Source organism: Tigriopus californicus, chromosome 7, assembly GCF_007210705.1.
Source record: "Tigriopus californicus strain San Diego chromosome 7, Tcal_SD_v2.1, whole genome shotgun sequence".
NCBI lineage: Eukaryota > Metazoa > Arthropoda > Copepoda > Harpacticoida > Harpacticidae > Tigriopus > Tigriopus californicus.
In genome coordinates this window covers 4,057,276-4,078,940 of record NC_081446.1, presented here as the reverse complement: position 1 = coordinate 4,078,940, position 21,665 = coordinate 4,057,276, and the positions used below count along the sequence as shown (strand labels likewise).

Genomic DNA, 21,665 nt, shown 5'->3' with positions numbered 1-21,665 from the left:
CTAGTATACCATAATTAGTAATACAATGCCCAAGAAACCATAAGAAACTTAGTGATGATTAATCCCAGGACAGTGCAAACTGCCTCACCCAAAACCGTTCAAGTTGAAAATCTTACGTTGGCCGGGATTGGAGCAGTGATCCTTTCTTTGGAATTTCCTCTAATGCTCAAAGAAGAGAGTGACGAGCTGAGGCTCAATTGAGATCCACGAGGACTGAGGTTGTTGTTATTGGGGCTAATTGGAGATCCCAGATTCCCATTGGCTCGATTCGTGGAATCGACCACACTCAAAGTCACGGACTCATGCCCTGAAAACGAAATACGTGCATTCAACTAACATGTAAGCCATTATAATCATCAAGATTTCAAGAAAAAGAATAGGTCTTGGGCCTTGACAAGTGCATCGTCTTGAAATTTCATTTCAAAGAAAGAAAAAAATGGACGGTTTCACCATCACGGATGGAGGCACCACTTCAAAAGCAAGAAAAACAAGCGTTAGGTGGATCCTCGGTGAGGATTTGAGCACGAATATCTGCACTCCTCTTGAGAGTTTCTAGGACCTAGTCCTTCACTGTCAAAAATATCTTATTGCATGGATTACATTCTTTATCGTATTCAAGCCGGAACACTCATTTTCTTCGAGTGTCCCTGACAAAACAAGATACTTTCTAGAGAAACATGCCTTACTTACTTCTATGAGTTTTATCGACTATAGTGGAGGACAATCAATATTTTTAAGACCTATTTGGCATTTTCTTTATTAGATAGGCTCTGTTGCTTGTATATTTTTGGTTCGGATTATCATTTCTCAGGTTTTACATGCTAATCAAATGCTTTCATTAGGATCTGGGTAGTAAATATTGATGAAAAACATCATTCTTACAAGGTAAACGGATCGAATATTGAACGTATGCCGAGCATATTTGATTGCAACAGACGAAAGTACAATGTAAAGTTGCCAACGAAGAAATAGTGGTAAGAAAACAACAAAATTAGGGGTCGTATTTGATTGCTCATCGTAGTTCGTGATATCATTAAACTTTTTTTTTACTCAAAAAATTAAATTCGGATGACTGAAAAAAACTTGACTGATTTTTCTGATTTTTCCCCCTTACAAAGGAACAGACAAAAATATAAGCAAGTATCGGAATCGTATAAAAGAGCAAAAAAAACAATCTGTCAAAAAATAAAGCTATATATGGCCATAGACGCAAAAATTGAGAAGGCTTGAAATAGTATATTGCAAAATAGACAGAATCAAAATTACCAAACAAGATCCGATAGGGTACGGAAATCATCACCTCTCAAAAGCTGAATCCAGTTGAGTACACAAAACAAATAATCGAGCTTATCTCTTCCATGCCGTGCACCTTACTATTTTGAGAATTAATAGTCCACGTTCCGGCTTTGAAACTCAATTGAGCTGCTAATGGAAATCTGCAATTTATGCATCAACCTAAATCACTCATCTATGAATCAATTCAACACGTTTAAGTATCCGGCTCAAAAGCAATGAACTCAAGATAACCCTAAAGCCCAGACATTCAACTCATCAGAATCAACGTAGAGTTGAACAGGTTTTAGATCTAAACCATGGCCTGTTTACCTTGCGGCAAATACCTTGCTTGTCAATAAATCATTGATTATCTGCCGTATGATTTTACACACTTGAAAGTCATTTTCGTTTTCCCACGGACCTCAATTTTCCATAGATGGCGCTTTTTTCGGCCTCCAACAGGAATCGTTCCCATCATCGGTCCCCTCTACCGGTTCCAAACTTACCTTGGATCATGTCCACCACTTCTGCGTGCAAAGATCCCACGACACTTGTTCCATTCACGCGGATAATCACGTCATTCTCCCGGATACCGGCTCGATATGCGGGTCCACTGGATCGCACCGTCTGAACGTACACGGGTTTATCGCCGGATAGAGTCAGGCCATAACTTCCATTTTCTTTGGCTACCACCAGAATCCTGGAATACAATGCCATTGATTTGCTCTTCAATTCAACCGTTTATATCTGTCTTTGTCAATCCGGTAATTCGTCATTTGGTTTTGGACAAGCCTTGCGTACTATTATCAACCATCGTGTTTTACTTCATTGCTACGCCAACTAAACGTCAGACAAGTGAAAGTACTGTTTAGAATGTACTCGATACTTGCCTGCCGGCTGTTATTTGATTTGATTTAAAAAAAAAAGGTCTACTAAAGAATGGAAGATAAGACCCCTCTATTCCCAAATTGACTTGGCTTATCGCCAAATTGACTAAAAGAAAGAAACTGTCTGAGAACGATGGCCAAATCAAACAACAGGTTCTTCCCTCTTTCTTGCAATCTTTCTACGTGAATCAACGAACGTACTGGCCTATGACGAATGGTTGACCATTCATTTCCTCCCATTTACGCCCATATTTAATTCTTGACACGATACGATCGTATGATCAAACTTTCAATGCAACTTTTCAAGATTTTCTGCATTTCACCACCTGTTGCAATCCAAGAAAATCAATGTACTTGAGAAGAAAGCACCTATTCCAGGAATACAATCTCATGACTGGAAATCATTCTAATCACCATCATTAGGAGTCAATTCAAGGATTGCAACACAGACAATGTGTACTTTAGAGGGAAAACTGGATCGTTCTAAGTCCTAACTCATAATCTTGTGTTTTCTTGAATGCCCCTCAAGTTAAGAAGAGCATTAGGGTTTTTTTACCTTTCTTTGCCCATTCCGCGCACACTTAAATAGTCCATTTTGAGAGTTCTTCACTCATTCTAAACACGATTAAACACAATAGGATTAATCAACACGATCCAGGAGTTAGTCAAAGGTCTTCAAAATTCACAAGATTCGCACACTTTAGTTAGTTTATAAGCACTATAATTGCCACTGGAGCAATCTGAAACTTTTGCAGCTCGCCTCTATCATATGTACACAGGGTTACCACTCTTGACCCTCACAAACCACATTCTCATCCTCTAATAATGACCACAAATCAGGTATGTTTAGCTACAAAATTCTTTCAAATTGTTCGAACTTGTGTTGCAAGTTAAAAAATATATGAAATTTATTCAAACAGAGTCTTAAAAGTTTGTCATTTGGCTGTGAAGTTTGTTGGAGCTAACCCTGTGTTTGACAACGCTCGTGTGGCCTCCTTGTTTGAACGGGTGCTTCCCTCCTTGGTCGTGGTGCTGGTGGTGGTGGCAGTGGCGGTGGACGTCGTCGTCGTCGCCAAATTCATCGAGTCTTGGATGGAGTTAGAGGAGTTCCAGGCTGGCAATTGACTCTTTATCAATCTCTGGCTGGGTGGAGATCTCCTCATTGGCAGGCTCTGCGGTGACCACGCGCTCATCACCTATGTAAACGAGGAGTATTCAAGGATCCGCGCTGAGACCCAAATGGCTGACAGAGACACAAAAAAGGGGGCGAAATTCTGTCCTCATTGGTGATGTTGCAGATGTAAATTTCCATCCATTCTGGCGAGCCTTGGCAAGATTAACGCTTGAGGAGGATGATTGTTCAGGAATATAGTGACGAGGGGAGGGGGAAGGATTGTGTTTGTTCTTATTCTGCTTGAGGGTGCAGTAAAAAGGCGAAAGAGGGTGTGGCCACGGCTTTGGTCGTTCCTCAATAAAAGGAACGGTTACAATTACAATTACTTTGGCCAAAAAGAGTAAATCTTTACACGACCGATGCTAGCCAAAAGATGTAATGGCGTTACTCGTTACAATTACTTATGCAAAAAATTTAGATGCCAAATATTTGAGGCGTTTTGCCTCATCAAGACCATACGTTGAAAAATCGTTATATTTTTTTGGTTTCCAGCGGTACTACATTTTTAAATTTTCCTGCTAATATATTATGCTAATGAGCATTGACAATGTTTATTTGCTTAGCATTAGTAACTAACAGATTTGCCATTTTGACTCCTATAGTGATAAGTGGAAACTATCATTGTGCGGTATGCATGTATGTAAGCACGGACTTCTAGAAATATGGACTGCAAACGAGCTTCCCGCCAAATCAGCCTGCTCCTGGTCATAGCAACCCTGGGTCACTTTTCGATTTAAAGGGATAAAGTAAGAAACGTAGATCTATTCAATTTCTATATCATTTACTTGTAAAGTGGATCATTTCAAAGCTATATTGTCAAAAGCTTATGTAACTGATCAAGAGCGGGCCAAAAATTCGAATTTTATGTGTTGTTTACAACATAACTTTGACCATACCTCCTGAGTTCCACAAGCATAGATTTGGGCTCAAATTTGGCCAAGTTCATCTATTTAACCAGATCTTGTGGTCGTATGAAGTGGTCATTTGGAAAAAGATGAACGGCTCAGGAGGTACGAAATTTTGGCCTCCGTTCACAGTCCACATCTCTAGAAGTGCGTGATGTAAATTAGCCCTGCAGTACTCCCATTCTTGGCCATGCTTGTTTGGCAATGCCAATGGGAATACTCAATAGAAAAATGATTTCTTATCCAAATTTGAACTACATAAACAGTATCAATCTTATGGGGGGAACATGCCTCATACCTTTTTTTAAATTTTGAACTTGAGAGGCGAAAGGCATTTTTGAAAATCCAAAATAAAAACATTCAGGGTGGGGATTTCGAACCTGAACCTGAACCAAGGCATTATAAAATGGCTTACGTTGCAAATTCAATTTTACTTTTTGAAACATCAAACGTGAAAAAAAAAACTTATTTATTGGCTTCGGTTTATTTTTTCGCTGTTATTCATTTTTTGTTGTTATTATTGTTAATAATATTATTAATTGCGACAGATTTTTCAATGGACTATTGGTAGATTTATAGGTTTCCATGATGACATTTGCTTCCTACCACGGTGTCCTCCCTATGGAAGTTTTGGGTTTGGTTAATTGAAACCGTCATCGAAAACGTGTCAAAAATGATAATGTTTGACAGTATTGATTAGATATCTTCATTATTGAAGGGAATTTGAATGAGAAGATATAAACAATAAAGCAGAGCAAATGTAACAAGATTTGAAACCACAAACACGTTCATTGTTGTAAAGGCTTTTAACAAGCAACCGCAATTTTCAGCCCTGAGTTTCTTTCTTCAAGATATATGAAAATAGAAGAAAATGAAAATTTCTGTTAAGATTGCCAAAAAGCTTCAAGTTTCCTCAATTCCCAAGAGAGACATGAAAAATTAAGTGCCACTCTGGAGCGTGAAAAAGGAACTAGTAACGAGTAATTTTTTGTCGTTTAGGTCATTACAATTGCAGCATTTTAAAATGCAATGGGATTTCAGTTCCTTTTTCGAAAAAAAGAACGAATTGCTGTAATTTCCTTACTTATAATTCCGTTACTACCGCCCTGAGGGTGGCGAATGATGATGTCTCGACCCGGCCACAAATTTGCAGTGAGATGTTGTCTTTGTCGATAGCAAAATTGCATAAAACATCACCCAAGCGCACAAGCAATGCACATACAGTAGTCAGCGCACATTGTTTGACAAATGTAAGAAATCATGCAAAGGTTGATTTTGCTTTCAAAGCAAATAATGCGTAAATAGAAAGGCTTTATTATGGAAACGTGAATGATTTCATCACGAATATTTCATGGGATTTTATAAAAATCAGCAAATTTAGAATGTGATATTAGGCGAATAATTTTTTCCCAAGACGACATTCCAGCATGGGCAAACTGACTAGAATAGAGCGTACGTTATTTTTATTTTGCTTCCACATTGATAGTTTGAACCTTATTCATCATTTGATTAATGAAGTTTTGGAGTCTGGCAATTACACTGATTACTACAAAATTTACTGAGCCAAAGATATAATAATGATAATTTGATAAGATATATATATTGGTGCAAAAAGAGAGAACTTGAATTATGTGCTCTTGAAAAACGTGCCGTGAATTTTGTTGACTAATGGTAAGAACTTGACAAAAAGATCACAACAAATTTTCCCCCAAATTGACCTGATTTTGTTCAGACTGTCATCAATTGAATAAAATTTAATTTTTTGCCTGCTTTAGCTAAAACTGCATGCTCCATTGAGCTAACTCACCGAATTTGCTGATACGTTGACACTACAAAAAATAGCTTTTCAAAGTGATATATTTAAATATCAATGCCAGATCCATAGAAGGCAATCTGACACCCGCTAGGGTAAACTATTATTCAGTATTTCGCGGTTTCAACTGTGGACAATGTACGTACCTGGATTTGTAATATCGATTTTTTTTTTATTGAATTGGGCTGAGTATTGACACTTAAATTTTATTGTGGTCTTCCATAAACACATTTTTTACTGCAGTAACTTCCGGTTATAGTTCCTGACGGCAAACACGGGGTGAGCTCAATGGAGGTGGCCCGGGAAATTGAAATCTGCTTCCATAATAACAATTATTTTATTGAAAAAGGGCAGAATAATTAAAAACATATTGAAAAACCACGCTAAATATTTCATCAAAAACCAATAATTTTTGTGCTTTTGAAATGGTTTCAAACAAATTTTCAGGTAACAGGCAAAAAGAAAAATCCTAATCATCAGGTAGTTTTTAAGATGAAATTTGATTTGAGTTAAATGGCGGTTAAAATACTTTATGGAATAACTTTGCAAAAAGAAGATTAGAACTAAAGATAACAAGCTTTTCTCAGCGGGGAATCAAATTGTTATCCACATTCAATCGATTTTCTTAATCTAAAAGCAATGTACTAGAGCGCTTGAAGGACAAACAATGAAGTTTAAAAAAATATGACCAATGAAACTGAAACTGCTATTTTGTTAGTGAACAAGAGGAATTTCCGTTTACTTCCGTTGTTTGCACTACAACATGTTACAATGCCTGTTGCGAGATTTTTGAAAGGATAAAATATTGGAGTTACGCGTAAGATTCTTCTCAAAATTTGAATCTGTGACATTAAAGAAATCCTTTAATGCAGGTAATGTCTTCCAAGGGCCGGAACACCACAGGATCTCTTGGACTCTGAAATTGTTTTTAATATTGTCCTTAAACTACGTATACGTGGTGCTCTTTTTCCATACATTGAATAACAGGAAAAAGGAGAGTCCCACTGAAAAGATTTATGTATTATTCCTAAGGTTGATTGCGCTTCTTTTATGTTTTGTATTTGTCTATTTCCACCCCATTGTATTGATGTAAAATCAATGATAATATGGAAAAATAAACAAGACATCGGGGAACCACTCATGTCTAAAAAGACGTATTAGTGAGCGGTTACCCTTATTGATGTTGAATCTTTTAATAAAGATGTTGGAAAAATAGACATTTCAGTAGAGGAAAAATAAAAAAGCGAAAGAATTTTTTGAATCGTTACGGCACTATGATCAGACTAGTGATTATATTTTGCTTATACTTTTGCTGCAAGTGTAGCAACGAACTAGGGGACATGCACTTTCAAAGAAATATATGGTTTTTCTGTTACTTGTTTCTGAATTCTTTCTCCTTAGGCATGAGATCTATCAAAATTCTGTTTGTCTAAATATGAGGGTATGTAGATGAGGGTAAACTGTTCATCATCTTTGAGGTTGGCGTTTTCGTGCCTTGAAGATGCGTTGATCTACCCTTAGATTTATGACATGTGAAAACGGAATTTTAAAGTTTTTATGGACCCTACAACAGAAATCATTCTTCTGATACTTGTATTACAATTCGTTTGGAAAAGGTATTTTAATTTCATTATATTATAATTTTTGAATAGAGGCTCAGTTTGCGCATTGTACTTAGATCCGTTAGCTCATATCAGGCCCCATTTGTGAAGTTTTGTGAAGCCCTACCTGTTTGTAGTTACCGAAGAGAGTAAGCCTTTTTGAGGCAAAAGGAGGCTCTTGCATATTATATCTTGATATTAATTGACCAGAGGAAAATCTTTCTGAACTTATTGATTGCGTATTTAATTGATCTAATTCCCAATTTCGATCTAATATTCCCAATTCGTCCCAATTTGGGAAATCGTAGACTAGGAGGCTTAGAAATCGAACACATTTCACTAAATATTTCTGACCTCAGATTGGGTTCCTTGATCCCTTTAAGTTGCGGGTCAAATGCTCTGACGGCTGGCCTTTGAGCAATCCATAGATAACGAGGATCTTGGGGGAAGAATAAATGTGAAAAAAGGAGAAGAACTGAAATTCTTTGCTAAATTTTGAAAGCATCGGGAAAATACGTATTAAGACTTCACACTTTGTGTGAAAAAAAGAAGGATCCACAATGAGCTGAACTGCAACATGGACAAGAGGTATATTTTTGCATTGTCACTCTATACTTATTTGTTGTCTAAACCATTTCTTAACATTGTAGAGATTGGAAGTTTGATTTGATAAAGTTCATAGTAGAGAAATTGGGAGTTTGCTGCTCAGCGGTGAGATGAGTTACTGGAATCACTGGAACCACGAGAAACTTCCGCGCCATTCGCGCCAAATTTGGCAGAATTATTTCGTTTTGTCTCCAGAATTTCAGAATGTCGAGATCTGTCGAACTGCACTTGAGGACGGGTAAGGCTAAGTACCGATCCATTTCCGCTTGCAAGCAAATATCCGCCGTTTCCGGCTCACGTTTCAAGCGTTTCACCAAAATCTCCGAGGGACTTGAAGGTGAATGTAAGTCCAATGCTGAACTGGAAGGTGCCTTCAGGTTCCTGGCGTTGGCGCATTCTGCCTCAAGAATCGATCGCGTTGCGTCGAAGCAATCATGATGTTCCAAATGAACGCCATGAAATCGTGGATCAAGGAGGTTTCCAATGGCGAGGACGGGCACTTTGCTCCCACATCTTGGTAAAAGACAATTCAGAGTGTCCAAGAGAGCCTGAAGGACGTCCACACAAGGGTTGTTATCGCCCTGGATCTCGACCAACTGTCTTTGGAGCTTGGCCGACAGATCGTAAACCTCTGGGATGACTTTGTGAGTAGTAAGCATTCGCCAGGCCTCCCAGCCACTTAAAAGTTTCATGAATTCTTTGTACACGTTCGCAATCCTCTTCAGGCAACTCCATTCTGCTGGGCATGGTACCAAGGGATGGACTTCTTCGTACATTTCAAGGACCTTCAGGGGGCCCTCGAGTGCGACAAAGGTGCTCATGATCAATACGTGGTCATCTTGATCCGAGATGTTGTTGAAAACGGGGCATTTAATGCCCATCTTGTGGCATTGAAGACCAACATGTGCTTGTACGTTGTTCTTTAGGGTGAGATTTTTGATGAGATCCTGCCCTTTAGCCATTGCTCCATCCAATACTTTATGCCCACATGCCACTCTCAGCGATTCCTCAAAGATGCCCTTCAGATTGGGAATCATCCATCGGGGGTCAAACTGGTCCCCACCGAATATTAGGCAGTCATCAGGCAATTCCAATTGGTTCACCTCCTCGTTGAAGTCAAAGTCCGTTTTGAAATGCGATCGTAAGCTCAACGATTTTAGTCTGAAGTCAGTGTCAATGAACTGCAGTCCTAAGGCCACTTCCTCTTGAGCCCCGATATGACTCTGCAGGGACTTTTGTAACACTCCAACACTCAATGCCTTCTCTCTGGCCTCTTGAAGAAGAGCCTCGACCCTTTTTTGGATCTGGAATTCAACCCCTAGGACTTTCTTCTTCATGTCGGAGATTGGAATTCTTAACTTTGGATCCAACTCTTCGATCAGCCTCTGAAAGCCTTCACCCTCCAGGATTTCGGGTGAAATGCAGTCACAAATCAAGAAGTTCGTCAAGGCCTCGTTGAAGCACAATTGTCGTTGGTCATGTTGAGAATATTTACGAGTGAAAGTTTCCATGTCGCAGTTACTTCTCCGTCGAGGTCCAGGCTTCAAATGGAGGCTCGCCCTCCCGTTCATTCTCCAAATCCTCAACGGTGTTCCACTCGTGAAGGAACAGAAACACTGAGGGAATAAAGGTATTTGAAATAGCAGGTTCCTCCATTTTTCAATCGAAGCGATCCAACACATTAATGATAGATCATGGATACATTCCCCTTCCTTCGATTGAATTAAAATCAAATCCGTGTTAAACTTGGTCAGGGTTTTATTTGCTTCGCTCGTTTTATTCATGGGTTAAAGAAAATCTCTTGTCACGTCTTGCCGGTTGATTTAGATTAGCCCCATGACTTCACAGTGTCTCTTCTATTGAATGTGATACTCGTTTTGCGAGCGACCCGTTGTTCACCGGTCCAATATTGGAGGAGTTATTATCTTGGAAAACGCTCAACCATATTGGGATTCGATAATCCAATATTGGAAACATCCTGAGGGAAGGAACTGTCTTCAATACCCTAAGCCAAAGAGAAAAAATGTTGAACAGGAATATTTTTGTTTAGTCTTTGTATTATTTCATCACAACCTTCCCATTTGACCCAAAGTGACAATACGCCACCAAATTAAAGCATCGCTTTAGCTTGCCGAATTATGGAGCGTACAGAGAAACCCTCAACGTGACGGTGGAACACCATGAGACGTACGAGTTACTTGGCCTTGAGATGGTGTTTCACCGTCGATTGCTGCTACGCCATAAGCAGTTCACCTGGTATATCAAAACAACACCAAGTGCTGCATATTCGACAAGGGACTGTACAATACTAATGCTGAAGGCAAATCGTTGGAAATAGTTGATCTATTCTTGAACACGTGCATCATCATAAGACGTTGGCTTTTCGGACGAGGTAGGTACGCACTGTACGTACGAATCAATGTAGACGGGTATGGTAGAACGCATAGAGCAAAGTCCCGTACACAGGTTCATAGGCAAACTGGTGCTGATTGCCACACAACCACCAACTGAGCAGGTTACCGATCAACCAAAGACCAAATCCAACCAACCAACCAACCAACCAACCAGTCGTGCCAGAACAAATCCAAAGGTGGTGGCGGCAGCAGCTATCAGAATCTGTGCGTACGGTCACAGACACGATAAGTGTAGCAAAAGGTAGTTCGGAGGGAACTCGTACCATGGGATAAGGTGATGATTTGGTGTTTATCCAGCTGAGTAAATGTCACAAGATCAGAACATAAAAGACCTTCAAGAAGGGCGACTGAATTGATAGGCGGTGCTGACTTTTAGCCCCCTTTAACCTTTGGAGAGTATCTTCATATTGGGCTCATATCAAGGGATGAAGAATTAATGCTACCGCATTTAGCGCAGCCGTTCTCAAGCCAAGCATGAAATGACATCAACCATTGCTGAACAAGTGAATTGAAAGCATCTCAGTTGGTGAAGTGAAGTACGGAAGACCGAGTCCTAGAATCGAGAGTGACTAAACGTTGGTTCGCTGATCTTTGTGAAAACCTTGGGGGAGTGTGGGTGTCATCTGGACCATCAGACCACTTGAGCCAGATTGAAAATGGCGTTTTTCTCCCGTGCTCGAGGCCTCTTCAGTTACGGTGACCTCAATGGCTCCGTATCAGAGATCCGGGGTGTCAATTCAGGCTCAAGTGTGCACATTGACGAGCCCGGCATGCTGTCTGCCAATGACAAGTACCGGAAAAGGAAACGCCGGACTCTCATCGGAGTGGCTCTCCTGGCTCTCGTGGTGATTCTGATCATTGCCCTGAGCTCCAGGCAGAAGGAGATGGTGTCCAGTGCCCTCAAGCGATTGCCCAAGAGCTTCTCGTCGGCATCCGGCACTTCGAGACATCCGTCCGAGATCAAGTCCGAGAACCGTGTCAAGTACCAAGATTTCATACAAAGCCGATTTGTGCCCACCAACTATCCGGACTTCAATGCCACTTGGATCAGTGACAAAGAGTTCATGTTGGAGAACTTCTATGATGGACTTCAGATCTTTGACGTGGAGACCTTGACTTCCAAGAAGCTTATGTCTAGTTCGCTAATGAATCATTACAGGGTGTACGATTATTATTTGTCTGTTGATAGGAAGTACTTGTTGCTCAAAACCAACCCGAGTCGGGTTTACCGGCGATCCTCAATTGCAGAATTCATCATAATGCCCTTGAGAGATGGACGCGTCTCCACTACTCAAAACAAACTGGAGCCGGCTGATTACAACGGGAAAAGGCCTTTCCTGATTCGACAAGCAAGTTTTGCGCCCACTGGGAATGGGATTGTATACGTTGACCGAGAAAACAACATCTACTACCGTCCCACCGCTTTGGGACAGGATGTCAAGCTGACTACGAACGGCGAAGACGGGAAGATTTTCAATGGTATCCCAGATTGGGTCTTTGAAGAAGAGGTGTTTGAGGAGAGTAATGCGATTTGGTGGGCGCCTGACGGCAAGAAATTGGTTTGGGGTTCATTTGACGACACTGAGGTGGAAATTTATCTTCTTCAGTCGTACGGCACGCTTGAACATGTCGAACAGTACCCATTAATCAAAGATTTGGCCTACCCAAAGGTTGGCAATAAAAACCCCATTGTTACCCTGTGGATGTGTAATTTCGATCAAGGACCATGTGATACCAAACTCATCAAGCCACCAAAGTCACTGAAAGGCCAAGAGGTTCATTTCTCAAGGGTGAAGTTCGTGGACGATCATCACTTTGCCGTTCAATGGATGAACCGTGTTCAAAACGTCACCGTGGTCAGTCTGTGTCAAACCGAGGGCGAAGCTGATTGTATCGAGATCTTCGCTAATGAGGAGAAAGAGGGCTGGATCGAGTTCAAGTACACGCTCTATTTTGATCCACTATGGACCCCTGAAAAGAGTCCTGTTCCCGATTTCGTCACCATCTTGTCCAAACCGTCTTCTAAGCATCGATATAGACAAGTGATGCTAGTTTCCGACCAAAAAAGAACCTTTCTTACTCAAAGAGACGCCGATGTGACCGACATCGCCAAATGGTCCAAAGATGGATACATCTATTTCATGGCTGTAGCCGAGGATCTCCCTGGATCTGAGCACATGTACCGCCTCCCGAGTCCCAATTTGAGCAATAATGATCTCGATCCGCAATGCATGTCATGTAGTTTTAACACCACGGACGAGCTTCACAAACGTCCTTGTGAGAAGTTCTCGATTTCCATGAGTAACGAGGGCGCGTACTTTGTCATGAATTGTCGTGGACCGGGAACACCGTACAGTTGCATTCACCGTACTTCAACCAACGAAATGCTCATGGTCTATGACGATAATTATAAAGTGGAACGACGCATGAAGGGTGTGGAGTTGCCCACCATTCAGCATATGGAAGTGCCAATCTCCGGCTCAGAGCTGAAAGCTCAAGTGAAGATGTACCTTCCCCCAGGATTTGATCCAACGCGTGAATATCCAATGCTGGTTTACATTTATGGCGGACCCGGTAGCCAACACGTGGATCTTTCTTTCAACCAATTTGAATACCAGACCTACTTGGCTGGTAGTAAGGAATTCATATATACGATCATTGACCCAATGGGTACGGCCGGGCAAGGTGATAAGTGGAGGTTCTCAATGTACCATCAGTTTGGAACGGTGGAAGTGACCACGATCCAAGATGTCACAAGATACCTCCAAAATAACCTCCAATACATCGATGCTGAACGAACTGCCATCTGGGGCTGGTCATATGGAGGGTTCCTGTCCTTGACCACATTAGCTAGTGATACCGAGAACATGTTCGATTGCGGGATCTCTGTGGCACCGGTGGCGGATTGGCTTCTCTATGACACCTATTACACCGAACGGTACATGGGCCTTCCCCAAGAGAACCGCCAAGGTTACAACGAAAGCCGCGTGTTTGGCAAGTTGGACAACCTTAGGAACAAGTCATTTTACTTAATTCATGGCACTGACGACGATAATGTTCACTATCAACAGTCTTTGTTGATCAGTCAAGCCTTGGAGGATAAGGATATTTTGTTTCGACAACAATCGTACACCGACCAAGATCATTCCATCAACGACTACAGAGAACACCTGTACCATTCCATCACGGATTTCTTGATCAACGATTGCTTCAGAGAAAAGGATCGAAGTATCCGTAAATGACAACCTCATGATATTGTTATGTTTACAAGAAATGCAATCTAATTATGCTCCGCTGTCCAACCTCTCCTAGCCAAATTCGCTCACAAACCATGTCACAAAATATGATTTTATTGGCCAAAAAAGTGCATGTTAATATACAAGCATTGCTCCGTTCCTATTGGTTTTTGTGCTGGGTTGGTGTCGTCATTGGGTTCTCATGCTAGTAGATCTATCTCTTAATTTGGATAACCTGTTGTGGCGGCCTTTTGAGATTGTAGAGCTCCCACATACCAATCCATTTCCTTACAAATCTGAGTAACTTTGGAGATGACTCTCTCATTAGTCGTAGCGCCATCGTCAGCAATCTCCGCATTCTGAATGGTTGGAATCATGAGACTTGTTGGCAATGCAAACTATGGAATCAAAAGACATTGTAAATCGAAGTTATAGCTTGCATTTGTTTTCTTCATATTTTAGTGCTTACCATTCCCACTTCACCAAGGACTGGAAGTAGTGCCACTCGAGCGCGGCACCCGCCCATGGTTCCTACAATGGCAAATAAATATAACCAGACACTGGCCCATAGATATTAGTATACGTAGGGTATTATTCTTACCCATGGAATAGGTGGCGATTGAGGCCGGTTTGTGCCGATAAGATGCAGGTGGAAAGTAATCAATGAGATTGGTCAAGGCCGGAGCAACAGTGGCATTGTATTCCGGGCACACAAACACAAATCCGACTGCTTCCTTGATCTGCTGGTCTAGTTTCTTCAACCATTCGGGAGCAGCACTTTGATCCGGCATGAAATGAATCGGATTGGTCAAAAGCGGGGCATTGATCTCTAATGGGTCTGGATTCGAGAGAGACCAAAATTATGGTAAGCCAGAACCTCCAACCCTGAATCGAGAAATCATACCAATCAATGTTGGGACCAGCCCGTGTTCACTCAAATGTGACATGAACATTCTGGCCAAACGAAGACCTTGCCGACCATCCCGAGTCGAGCCCAGGAACACGAGGATACTCTTGCTAGATCCACTCATGGTCGAGATTTGCTTTCTACAAAGAATGAAGTCACACAAGTGGAGAATAATCTTGGCAGATAGGCTAATACAGATGGGTGGTATCAAGAGCACTTGCAACCATTGACTGTACGCAAAGGGAGATATGAGCTGGATTTAAATGAGAGAGTGCCTTAGCATGATTTAGCACTCCCGTGAGTGAATAAGTCAATGATGACTGACGATGGTTGGACCGGCACGATTGAAAGCACACACTTCCTTTGATTGGTGGTCTCGAAGGACCTTTCAGCCGACGCTTCAGCCTTGTCATGCAAACATTAAAGTGGCATTTCTCTTTTGCTTTGGACATATTACACACGCACTTTGCATAGCAGATTAAGTTAAAAGCATGAAAAAAGAGACTGACAAGGGGGTTGCTCCTTAAATTGTCGAACCTTTTTTTGTGTCTCTGAGCTTCCCATGAGTTTGTGCTTATGAACCAAGAGAGGCGGTAAGAGTGACACTAAAAGATGTTACTTGTACCTGGACATTTGCCTTTAGGAACGGCCAACTCATCTCATGGTTCAGGTATTTGCAAAGTTCACTCCATACGTGCAGAACAATCAGCTTACCGAAATTTGGGAATTGAGGTTGAGTACTTGGAAGCGAGCCAAGGCGGGAAAATGAGCCACTGATGCAAAACCACTCCAAGCAATATTTGAAGTTTTTAATGTTAGATGATTTCTCGATTTATGTAATGTGTTCATTTTTTTACATTCTCGCTCGGCCTTTGCCTTGGATTGATGAGCACAAAATGTATCACAATGGACATTCGTTTTCCATCTATGTATCTGGGGATCAGGTATGTTTGTAAAACAGGGCCAAGCCATATTAACGACAATAATTCATATGAAATTGGCATATTGTTTCGTGTTACAAGTGTGCGTCAAAGATCTTATCATTTGTGTGATTGTAATGGTATGTTGTAATAATAATATTCATTTATTTACTGTACATAGAGTGTAGTGGAAAAATTGCCAGAGACATACTGGTAAGATCAAATAAATTTTCAAAACATAAATTTCCAGACGACTGAAGAAATAAAGACTCCAGCATATTCCAATAACCTTGGTTTTACGTAACAATAAAAAAGGTCACAGTCTAAGGCTAACCAATAGGTTTTAGACACGCTGCTAATAACATGAAAATTGGTATCTCCTGATCATTTTTCTGTTCAATCCCATCCCTGGAATAAGCTCAATGAGGCAATTGCCTCTCCTTTTCGCCACCCTGCCTTCAAGTCAACAACACTGGCCAATGTGAAATAAAAAGAAATGAAAAAAATGAAACAGAGTGAATAATAAATCGTCAAATATCTCGTTCATCTTGGTTTCCTATTTGCTAAAAACCACACCATCTCTTGAATAAGAGTCTCATCTTTGTAGGTAAAGATTCGTATGGTTTCTCGTCAACATTAATTCGTCAGTTTTTCTTTCTGTATGCAGCCTTCGATTTCCTTCTTGTGTGATCACAAGAAAGAAACGACATGGCCAAGGTCAGTACATGCTTTATAGTTAGACTCCCAAACTAATAGAAAGATGATTGATCTCTTAGTTCAATTCAGGTTGTTTGAAATGTGTTGTGGAAATGATTGCCCTGTCCTAACATTTACCATAGCTTATCTGCTTTGAGATGAATAACTCTGGAATATGATATGTTTCTACACTCTGATTTCGATTTTTTTTGCAGAAGAAGAAGAAGGCAGCCCAGGGGAAAGGTCAGCCGCTTAGCACTGATTCAACCGAAGCGGAGAAATCGAAGACGGTGGTAAAAGTGGAACCAGACTCTAATAGTGTTCAATCTGAAAGTCGCATTGAAAGCCCGCTCGAAAAGGAACCCATCATGAGTGATAAGAAGGTCGAGAAGACCAAGGAGGAGATTTTGGCCGAGCGAGAGGCAAAAAAGGCCGCCAAAGCCGCGAAAAAGTCGGGCGTCAAGCCTTCTGATTCCCAGGCAAAGCGCCCAGCGACGCCCCCCAAAAATGAGGATAAGTCCAAAGCCCAGATCTTGGCCCAAAGAGAGGCCCAGAAAGCGGCCAAGGTCAACAAACAGATTCCGGCCAAAGCCGATAGTCCGCAGGACTCTAAGATTTCGGCCAATTCAGGGTAAGATATCAGTCCATTTGTTACCAGTTCAGCGACCCTCCAAAGGATGGTTGAAGTATTCTGTAAATTAATTGCACCCGCGACAAATCAACCAAAGGAAATTGTTAACAAGAGGTCGGTTTTTTATGCTCTTGCTTCTTTCACAAACGAAAACCCATGGGCTATCAAGTTCGGAGTGGATTTTCATTCTTCCTAGGTATCGTCGACCTAAGAGTTGTGCATTGTTTACGACAGTGTCCCAATCCGATCCGATCTGAATTTTCATAATCCGAATCCGGAAAAGATAAATCGCCAAAATGGAGTACAATCCTCTTGATTTTTTCTAAACTCAATTACCGCCAATTAAAATGTAATCCCGATTGACTTTACTCCAAAGTAGTCATTCAGCCCTTTGAGGAACAACTCATGCCCTGCATACAATGAAGGATAATGGTGTGCCAACGAAAGGAAATATAGGAATTGATATGCTTGGTTGTGGTTCAGCATTTGATTTCAACTATATATCTTGTGATTTTTGCATCATTTTGATGCAACTCTGATCTACTTTGATGAGTTTCAGACAGCCATCAATTTTATATTGCATTCTTCGAAAAGATATTTCAATAGAGGGCACATGACCTTTCTACAAACTTTATTCTGTTGGGTTGCAACTTAATCTACCAGTCAGCTGAATCAGTTATGAAGCCATGACTCGATTTAAAAAACTGTTTCTAGCTTTTTTCTAGCGCAAAGGGAGTTAGATTTGTTAATATGCCGATCACATGAAGCTATTCTCTTGGATTTTTAACTCTGTTTCCAGCCCCACTTTCTTGTTTTTCTGCTTTTAATTTGCTGATTTTTTAAATCCAATTTAAATTTAGTTCAAATTCAGTACCTACCATGACCATCTTTGCATTAGTATTTGTTGCTTCATACGCTTGTCAGGATGAGCAGTTTTTTTCTTGAACAAGTAGCATTATTACACCGGCTTTACTCGAGCTAGCATTATCGGACAAAGAAAACCTGGCCATCCTGCATACGGACTCGTTGCTGAAATTCAGATATCAATTCTTTAATTTTTCATACTTGCATAGAAAGAATATCAAAAATTTAATTGACTGCCATGATGCAGTAAGTTGGAAACGTCTAAATTCTTATACTTTAGAATATGAGCTTGTTTTTTTTACCACCAAGCTCTGTTTTGTGTTATACTTGTGAGAACAAAGATCCTTTTTAAGTATGTGTTGGCATTCTGCCTATATCAAGTGAAGTATTGGATTATTAGCTTTATGTGTGCCCTACGAACCATTATGGCAATGTTTCATTTCTTAGGACACTTGAGTTAGCCGTGGCTCAAGAAACGAAACCTGTGGATGGCGGAAAGACCAAGGCCGAATTGAAAGCGGAAAGACGGGCCAAACAAGAAGCGCAAAGGGCCGCCAAGTTGGCGGGTGCCAAACCTGAAGGGGCCGATTCGTCCAAGAAGGGCGTAGCTTCTCGTGGGAACAAGCCCCAAATCCAATCCCAACCGAGCATCACTAAATCAAAAGTTCAACGAGTTCCTGACGACATGCAAGCAGATAGGTATGTGTCAGACCTATAGAGCATCGCTCATTTGCCTCCATGAACCCAATCAGTTTGAAGGAACAATTTGGAATCGGAATCTTTCAGGCAAAGTGTGGAAAAGAAGGTCCAGAAGAAATTACAATCGGCTCAAATCCCCGCCCGAGTCAAAGCACAAAGAAAAGTGGTCTTGTTCTCGCATCTTCACCAATATGAGCGAGAGTTGAGCATGACTCGTGAAATCCCGGTTGTTGGGGGAGTGATTCATTCAGCCATTTTGGAGCTCGGTCTGCGATATTCTGAAGGCATCATCACCGGTTCCAATGCTCGCTGCGTGGCTCTCATGAACGCCATGTCCAAGGTGGGTTCAATCGCATTCTCCGCGGAAAGTTTTGAGTTAAAGATTAGTGGTTTGTCTTGTCGCTCTTGTTAGGTTATCCGTGATTATTCGACTCCACCACACAAAGACCTGCCTCGAGATTTGGATTCTCGTATTAAACCATACATCACGTTTCTCCGACAATGCCGCCCGCTATCTTTGTCTATGGGCAATGCTATTCGATTCTTGAAGACCAAGATCAATGCTTTAGATCCCAGTTTGCCCGAGGACGAGGCCAAGGAGCAGCTTTTGGATTCAATCGACAACTACGTGCATGAAAATATCGTTCTGGCTGCCAAGCAAATTTCGATCACAGCTCGAGAAAAAATCCGCAATGGAGATGTCATTATGATCTATGGATGGTAACTTTGGTCTCATGGAATGCTATCAATATTCGCCCCGCAATTAAGTTCAAAGGTTTCTAGTTTCATGGCTGAAATTTGAAAGGTTGAAGTTCATTTTAGTATAAGTCTGAAGGTGAAGGTAGCAATCCATAATTCAAACAAGATACATTTGATTGGGAGCGTCCCTTGTAGCTTGTCTCAGTTCAAAATAAGATGACTTTCTAATGTAGGTTATATGGTCGGAAATCAAATTTGTCCCATCATTCTGACCACTTCAGTTCAACTTTACACTGAAACCCCAAAATTGATATTGCTTCGATGTATTGTAAATAGATACCTCAAAGGCGCAAGCCCAGGAATCAACCCCAAGAGGAGCAAAATTAAAAGCAGATGATCTACCCGTCCTTACAGTTGCAAGCCTAAAAGTGTCCCCAAATGTTATGATTTTTTTGCGTAAATATCATTTTCTAAAAACGAGACATTTTTCAGCTCGCTTTTGCAATTGGGCTCTCAAAATGGAACAGTAATCTACTCAAACCATAGGAGCGAGTTCCCTACAATAGATGAAGAAATCACTCGTTGGTATACATATACACTATTACTTAATTCCAGCTCCTCACTTCTCCGAACTGTTTTAATTGATGCTGTTCAAGAATCAAAACTCAAGATTCGAGTCATAGTCGTGGATGGTCGACCCAAATACGAAGGTCGTGAGATGGTCCGACACTTGGTGAATGCTGGAATCAATTGCACTTACGTTCAAATAACGTCAGTTCCATACATGATGCCTGAGGTAGGAAGGATTGAACCCTGTACTTACTGGTGATTCGCACAATCACAGCTCTGCTTATTTCATTCATTTAGGTGACCAAAGTCCTTTTGGGTGCCTACGCTGTCTTGGCCAATGGCAGCGTGATGTCCAGAGTGGGAACCTCGCAAGTTGCTTTGGTGGCCAAGGGCTTCAATGTGCCCGTGTTGGTCTGCTGTGAGACCTACAAGTTTTCGGAGCGTGTCCAAACTGACTCGTTTGTCTTCAACGAACTGGGTAAAATGATTGTTTGAATGGCCATCATAATCGAATAGATTCAGTCCTACATGGATTTATTAATGATTAATGATCTGACTCAAAATATGTTTGGGACAAGTAAGGAACATATGTAGCCCTGGGCTCCCTCTTTTTTACCAAAAAGGGTATTAAGTTCAATTCGATGACAACGACCAGCTTTTAGATGTTTGGTAGCTGCCACAAAGGTGGTTGATCGCTAATATGAGATGCCTTATGGGTAGTATTCTTCTGATATTTACATGCATTCTTTGTATAAGAGTGTTTAAAACCTAGCTCAAATATGTATAAAGATTTACACCATGGGATCGGCGCGTTTTCTCTATTGACTTTTGAACGCAAGAAATGGACAGTACGATTCAAGTTTGACCCAGTTTTGCCTCTAATGACAAAGAAAATGACTTCTAGAAACAAAAAATGCTCTTGATGAAGCATAATGTCAGCCAAATCCAAGAGGAAACGCATTTTTTTAATCCAAAGTATATTGACAAAGTTCTGTTTTCAAAACAGCTGATGTGAGAATATATATAAAATGTATTAAACTCAAGGTAGATCAACCAAAATCAAAAGCGAGTGAAATGAGCGGTGTTCTTTCCTCAAGGCAATAGATTGTTCGAATTCCTAGCTCAGATCGTTTTCAACTCAATCCCAACCCTTCAGAAATAGAACCCCATCCTGATAAAAATTGGCAGTTGTTATGAAGAATTTAGACCGACGGGGCAAATCTGTATTTCTGAATCCATACATGATTCTGCTTGCAGGTGATCCCGATGATTTGGTGGACACAGGCCGGCCTTCTTTCACCCCTTTGGAGGATTGGCGGGATTTGAACTCGTTGACACTCCTGAATCTGACTTATGACGTCACCCCCCCAACCCTGGTAGATGCCATCATCTCCGAAGTATCGGTCATTCCCACCACATCTGTGCCTGTCATCCTCAGATTGAAGAACATCGACCACGTGGCTACTTGAGCACAGCCAGTTTTCCATTGTTTAATTGATCCTTGTTATGGGAGGTTGTTGGAGAAAGAATAAAAAAGAAATCCTACAGCAACGCAAATCTTTGTCACTAAGTGACCACGATCGACGCGATCTACCTCTAACTTTGCCGCGAATAATTGCCATTAATGGGGTATCAATTGAGGGGGGGACATCGCAACATTGGTCGTCGCCGCCCAAAACTAGGTCTTCGACTCGACTAGTGATCTCTACTGCGAGTGTAACATTTTCAGCTGTGACGTTCTGAGTAGTAGTGCGAGGGTGGAATATAA

The 21,665-nt window shown here is 41.1% G+C and overlaps 5 protein-coding genes across 17 annotated transcripts in view; 2 read left to right on the top strand and 3 right to left on the bottom strand.

Moving 5' to 3' along the window:
* LOC131884098 (uncharacterized) overlaps positions 1-2,960 on the bottom strand; it is a 123,192-nt gene extending 120,232 nt beyond the window's left edge. For 4 of the 7 annotated variants that reach the window (XM_059231746.1, XM_059231748.1, XM_059231743.1 and 1 more), the window contains exons 1-3: positions 2,719-2,960; positions 1,782-1,975; positions 117-307 (exon numbers count right to left, since the gene is read on the bottom strand). In XM_059231746.1, the coding sequence (XP_059087729.1) occupies positions 117-307; positions 1,782-1,975; positions 2,719-2,756 (423 nt within the window). In that variant the 5' untranslated portion in view covers positions 2,757-2,960. The remainder of the gene's footprint in view (positions 1-116; positions 308-1,781; positions 1,976-2,718) is intronic. The other 3 variants (XM_059231741.1, XM_059231742.1, XM_059231747.1) reach the window with 1 other exon arrangement.
* Positions 2,961-8,232: 5,272 nt separating this feature from the next.
* LOC131883449 (uncharacterized) lies at positions 8,233-10,800 on the bottom strand. The gene is made up of 2 exons (XM_059230923.1): positions 10,335-10,800; positions 8,233-10,266 (listed from the first exon to the last, which is right to left on the bottom strand). Exon 2 carries the CDS (start codon positions 10,043-10,045, stop codon positions 8,294-8,296), a length of 1,752 nt encoding a protein of 583 aa, XP_059086906.1. The 5' UTR covers positions 10,046-10,266; positions 10,335-10,800; the 3' UTR covers positions 8,233-8,293.
* Positions 10,801-10,882: 82 nt separating this feature from the next.
* On the top strand, positions 10,883-14,070 carry LOC131883448 (prolyl endopeptidase FAP-like). The gene has a single exon (XM_059230922.1). It carries the CDS (start codon positions 11,332-11,334, stop codon positions 13,915-13,917), a length of 2,586 nt encoding a protein of 861 aa, XP_059086905.1. The 5' UTR covers positions 10,883-11,331; the 3' UTR covers positions 13,918-14,070.
* On the bottom strand, positions 14,010-15,556 carry LOC131883450 (uncharacterized). 2 transcript variants are annotated; one of them, XM_059230924.1, is made up of 5 exons: positions 15,444-15,556; positions 14,816-14,958; positions 14,513-14,749; positions 14,381-14,442; positions 14,010-14,309 (listed from the first exon to the last, which is right to left on the bottom strand). In XM_059230924.1, exons 1-5 carry the CDS (start codon positions 15,449-15,451, stop codon positions 14,133-14,135), a joined length of 627 nt encoding a protein of 208 aa, XP_059086907.1. In that variant the 5' UTR covers positions 15,452-15,556; the 3' UTR covers positions 14,010-14,132. The 2 variants fall into 2 exon arrangements, with proteins under 2 accessions (XP_059086907.1, XP_059086909.1); XM_059230926.1 differs by having other exon boundaries at positions 15,356-15,505.
* A 624-nt stretch (positions 15,557-16,180) lies between these two features.
* Positions 16,181-21,442, top strand: LOC131884392 (translation initiation factor eIF-2B subunit delta-like). Of its 6 annotated transcripts, none has more exons than XM_059232158.1 (9): positions 16,181-16,341; positions 16,406-16,455; positions 16,653-17,065; positions 18,377-18,628; positions 18,716-18,968; positions 19,041-19,348; positions 19,943-20,123; positions 20,195-20,375; positions 21,155-21,442. In XM_059232158.1, exons 2-9 carry the CDS (start codon positions 16,447-16,449, stop codon positions 21,364-21,366), a joined length of 1,809 nt encoding a protein of 602 aa, XP_059088141.1. In that variant the 5' UTR covers positions 16,181-16,341; positions 16,406-16,446; the 3' UTR covers positions 21,367-21,442. The 6 variants fall into 6 exon arrangements, with proteins under 6 accessions (XP_059088141.1, XP_059088139.1, XP_059088142.1 ...); XM_059232156.1 differs by having other exon boundaries at positions 16,650-17,065; XM_059232159.1 differs by having other exon boundaries at positions 16,181-16,345.
* The last annotated feature ends 223 nt before the right edge of the window (positions 21,443-21,665 follow it).

Excerpts from the sequence above, each read along its gene's own strand:
- LOC131883449 (XM_059230923.1), bottom strand. The coding sequence starts at position 10,045 with ATGAATAAAACGAGCGAAGCAAATAAAACCCTGACCAAGTTTAACACG.
- LOC131883448 (XM_059230922.1), top strand. The coding sequence starts at position 11,332 with ATGGCGTTTTTCTCCCGTGCTCGAGGCCTCTTCAGTTACGGTGACCTC.
- LOC131883450 (XM_059230924.1), bottom strand. Across the intron at positions 14,750-14,815 it reads GCTGGTCCCAACATTGATTG|ACCCATTAGAGATCAATGCC; the intron begins GTATGATTTCTC and ends TCTCGAATCCAG. Across the intron at positions 14,310-14,380 it reads TCCTTGGTGAAGTGGGAATG|TTTGCATTGCCAACAAGTCT; the intron begins GTAAGCACTAAA and ends TTGATTCCATAG.
- LOC131884392 (XM_059232156.1), top strand. Across the intron at positions 18,629-18,715 it reads GACGACATGCAAGCAGATAG|GCAAAGTGTGGAAAAGAAGG; the intron begins GTATGTGTCAGA and ends GGAATCTTTCAG. Across the intron at positions 19,349-19,942 it reads GTCATTATGATCTATGGATG|CTCCTCACTTCTCCGAACTG; the intron begins GTAACTTTGGTC and ends ACTTAATTCCAG.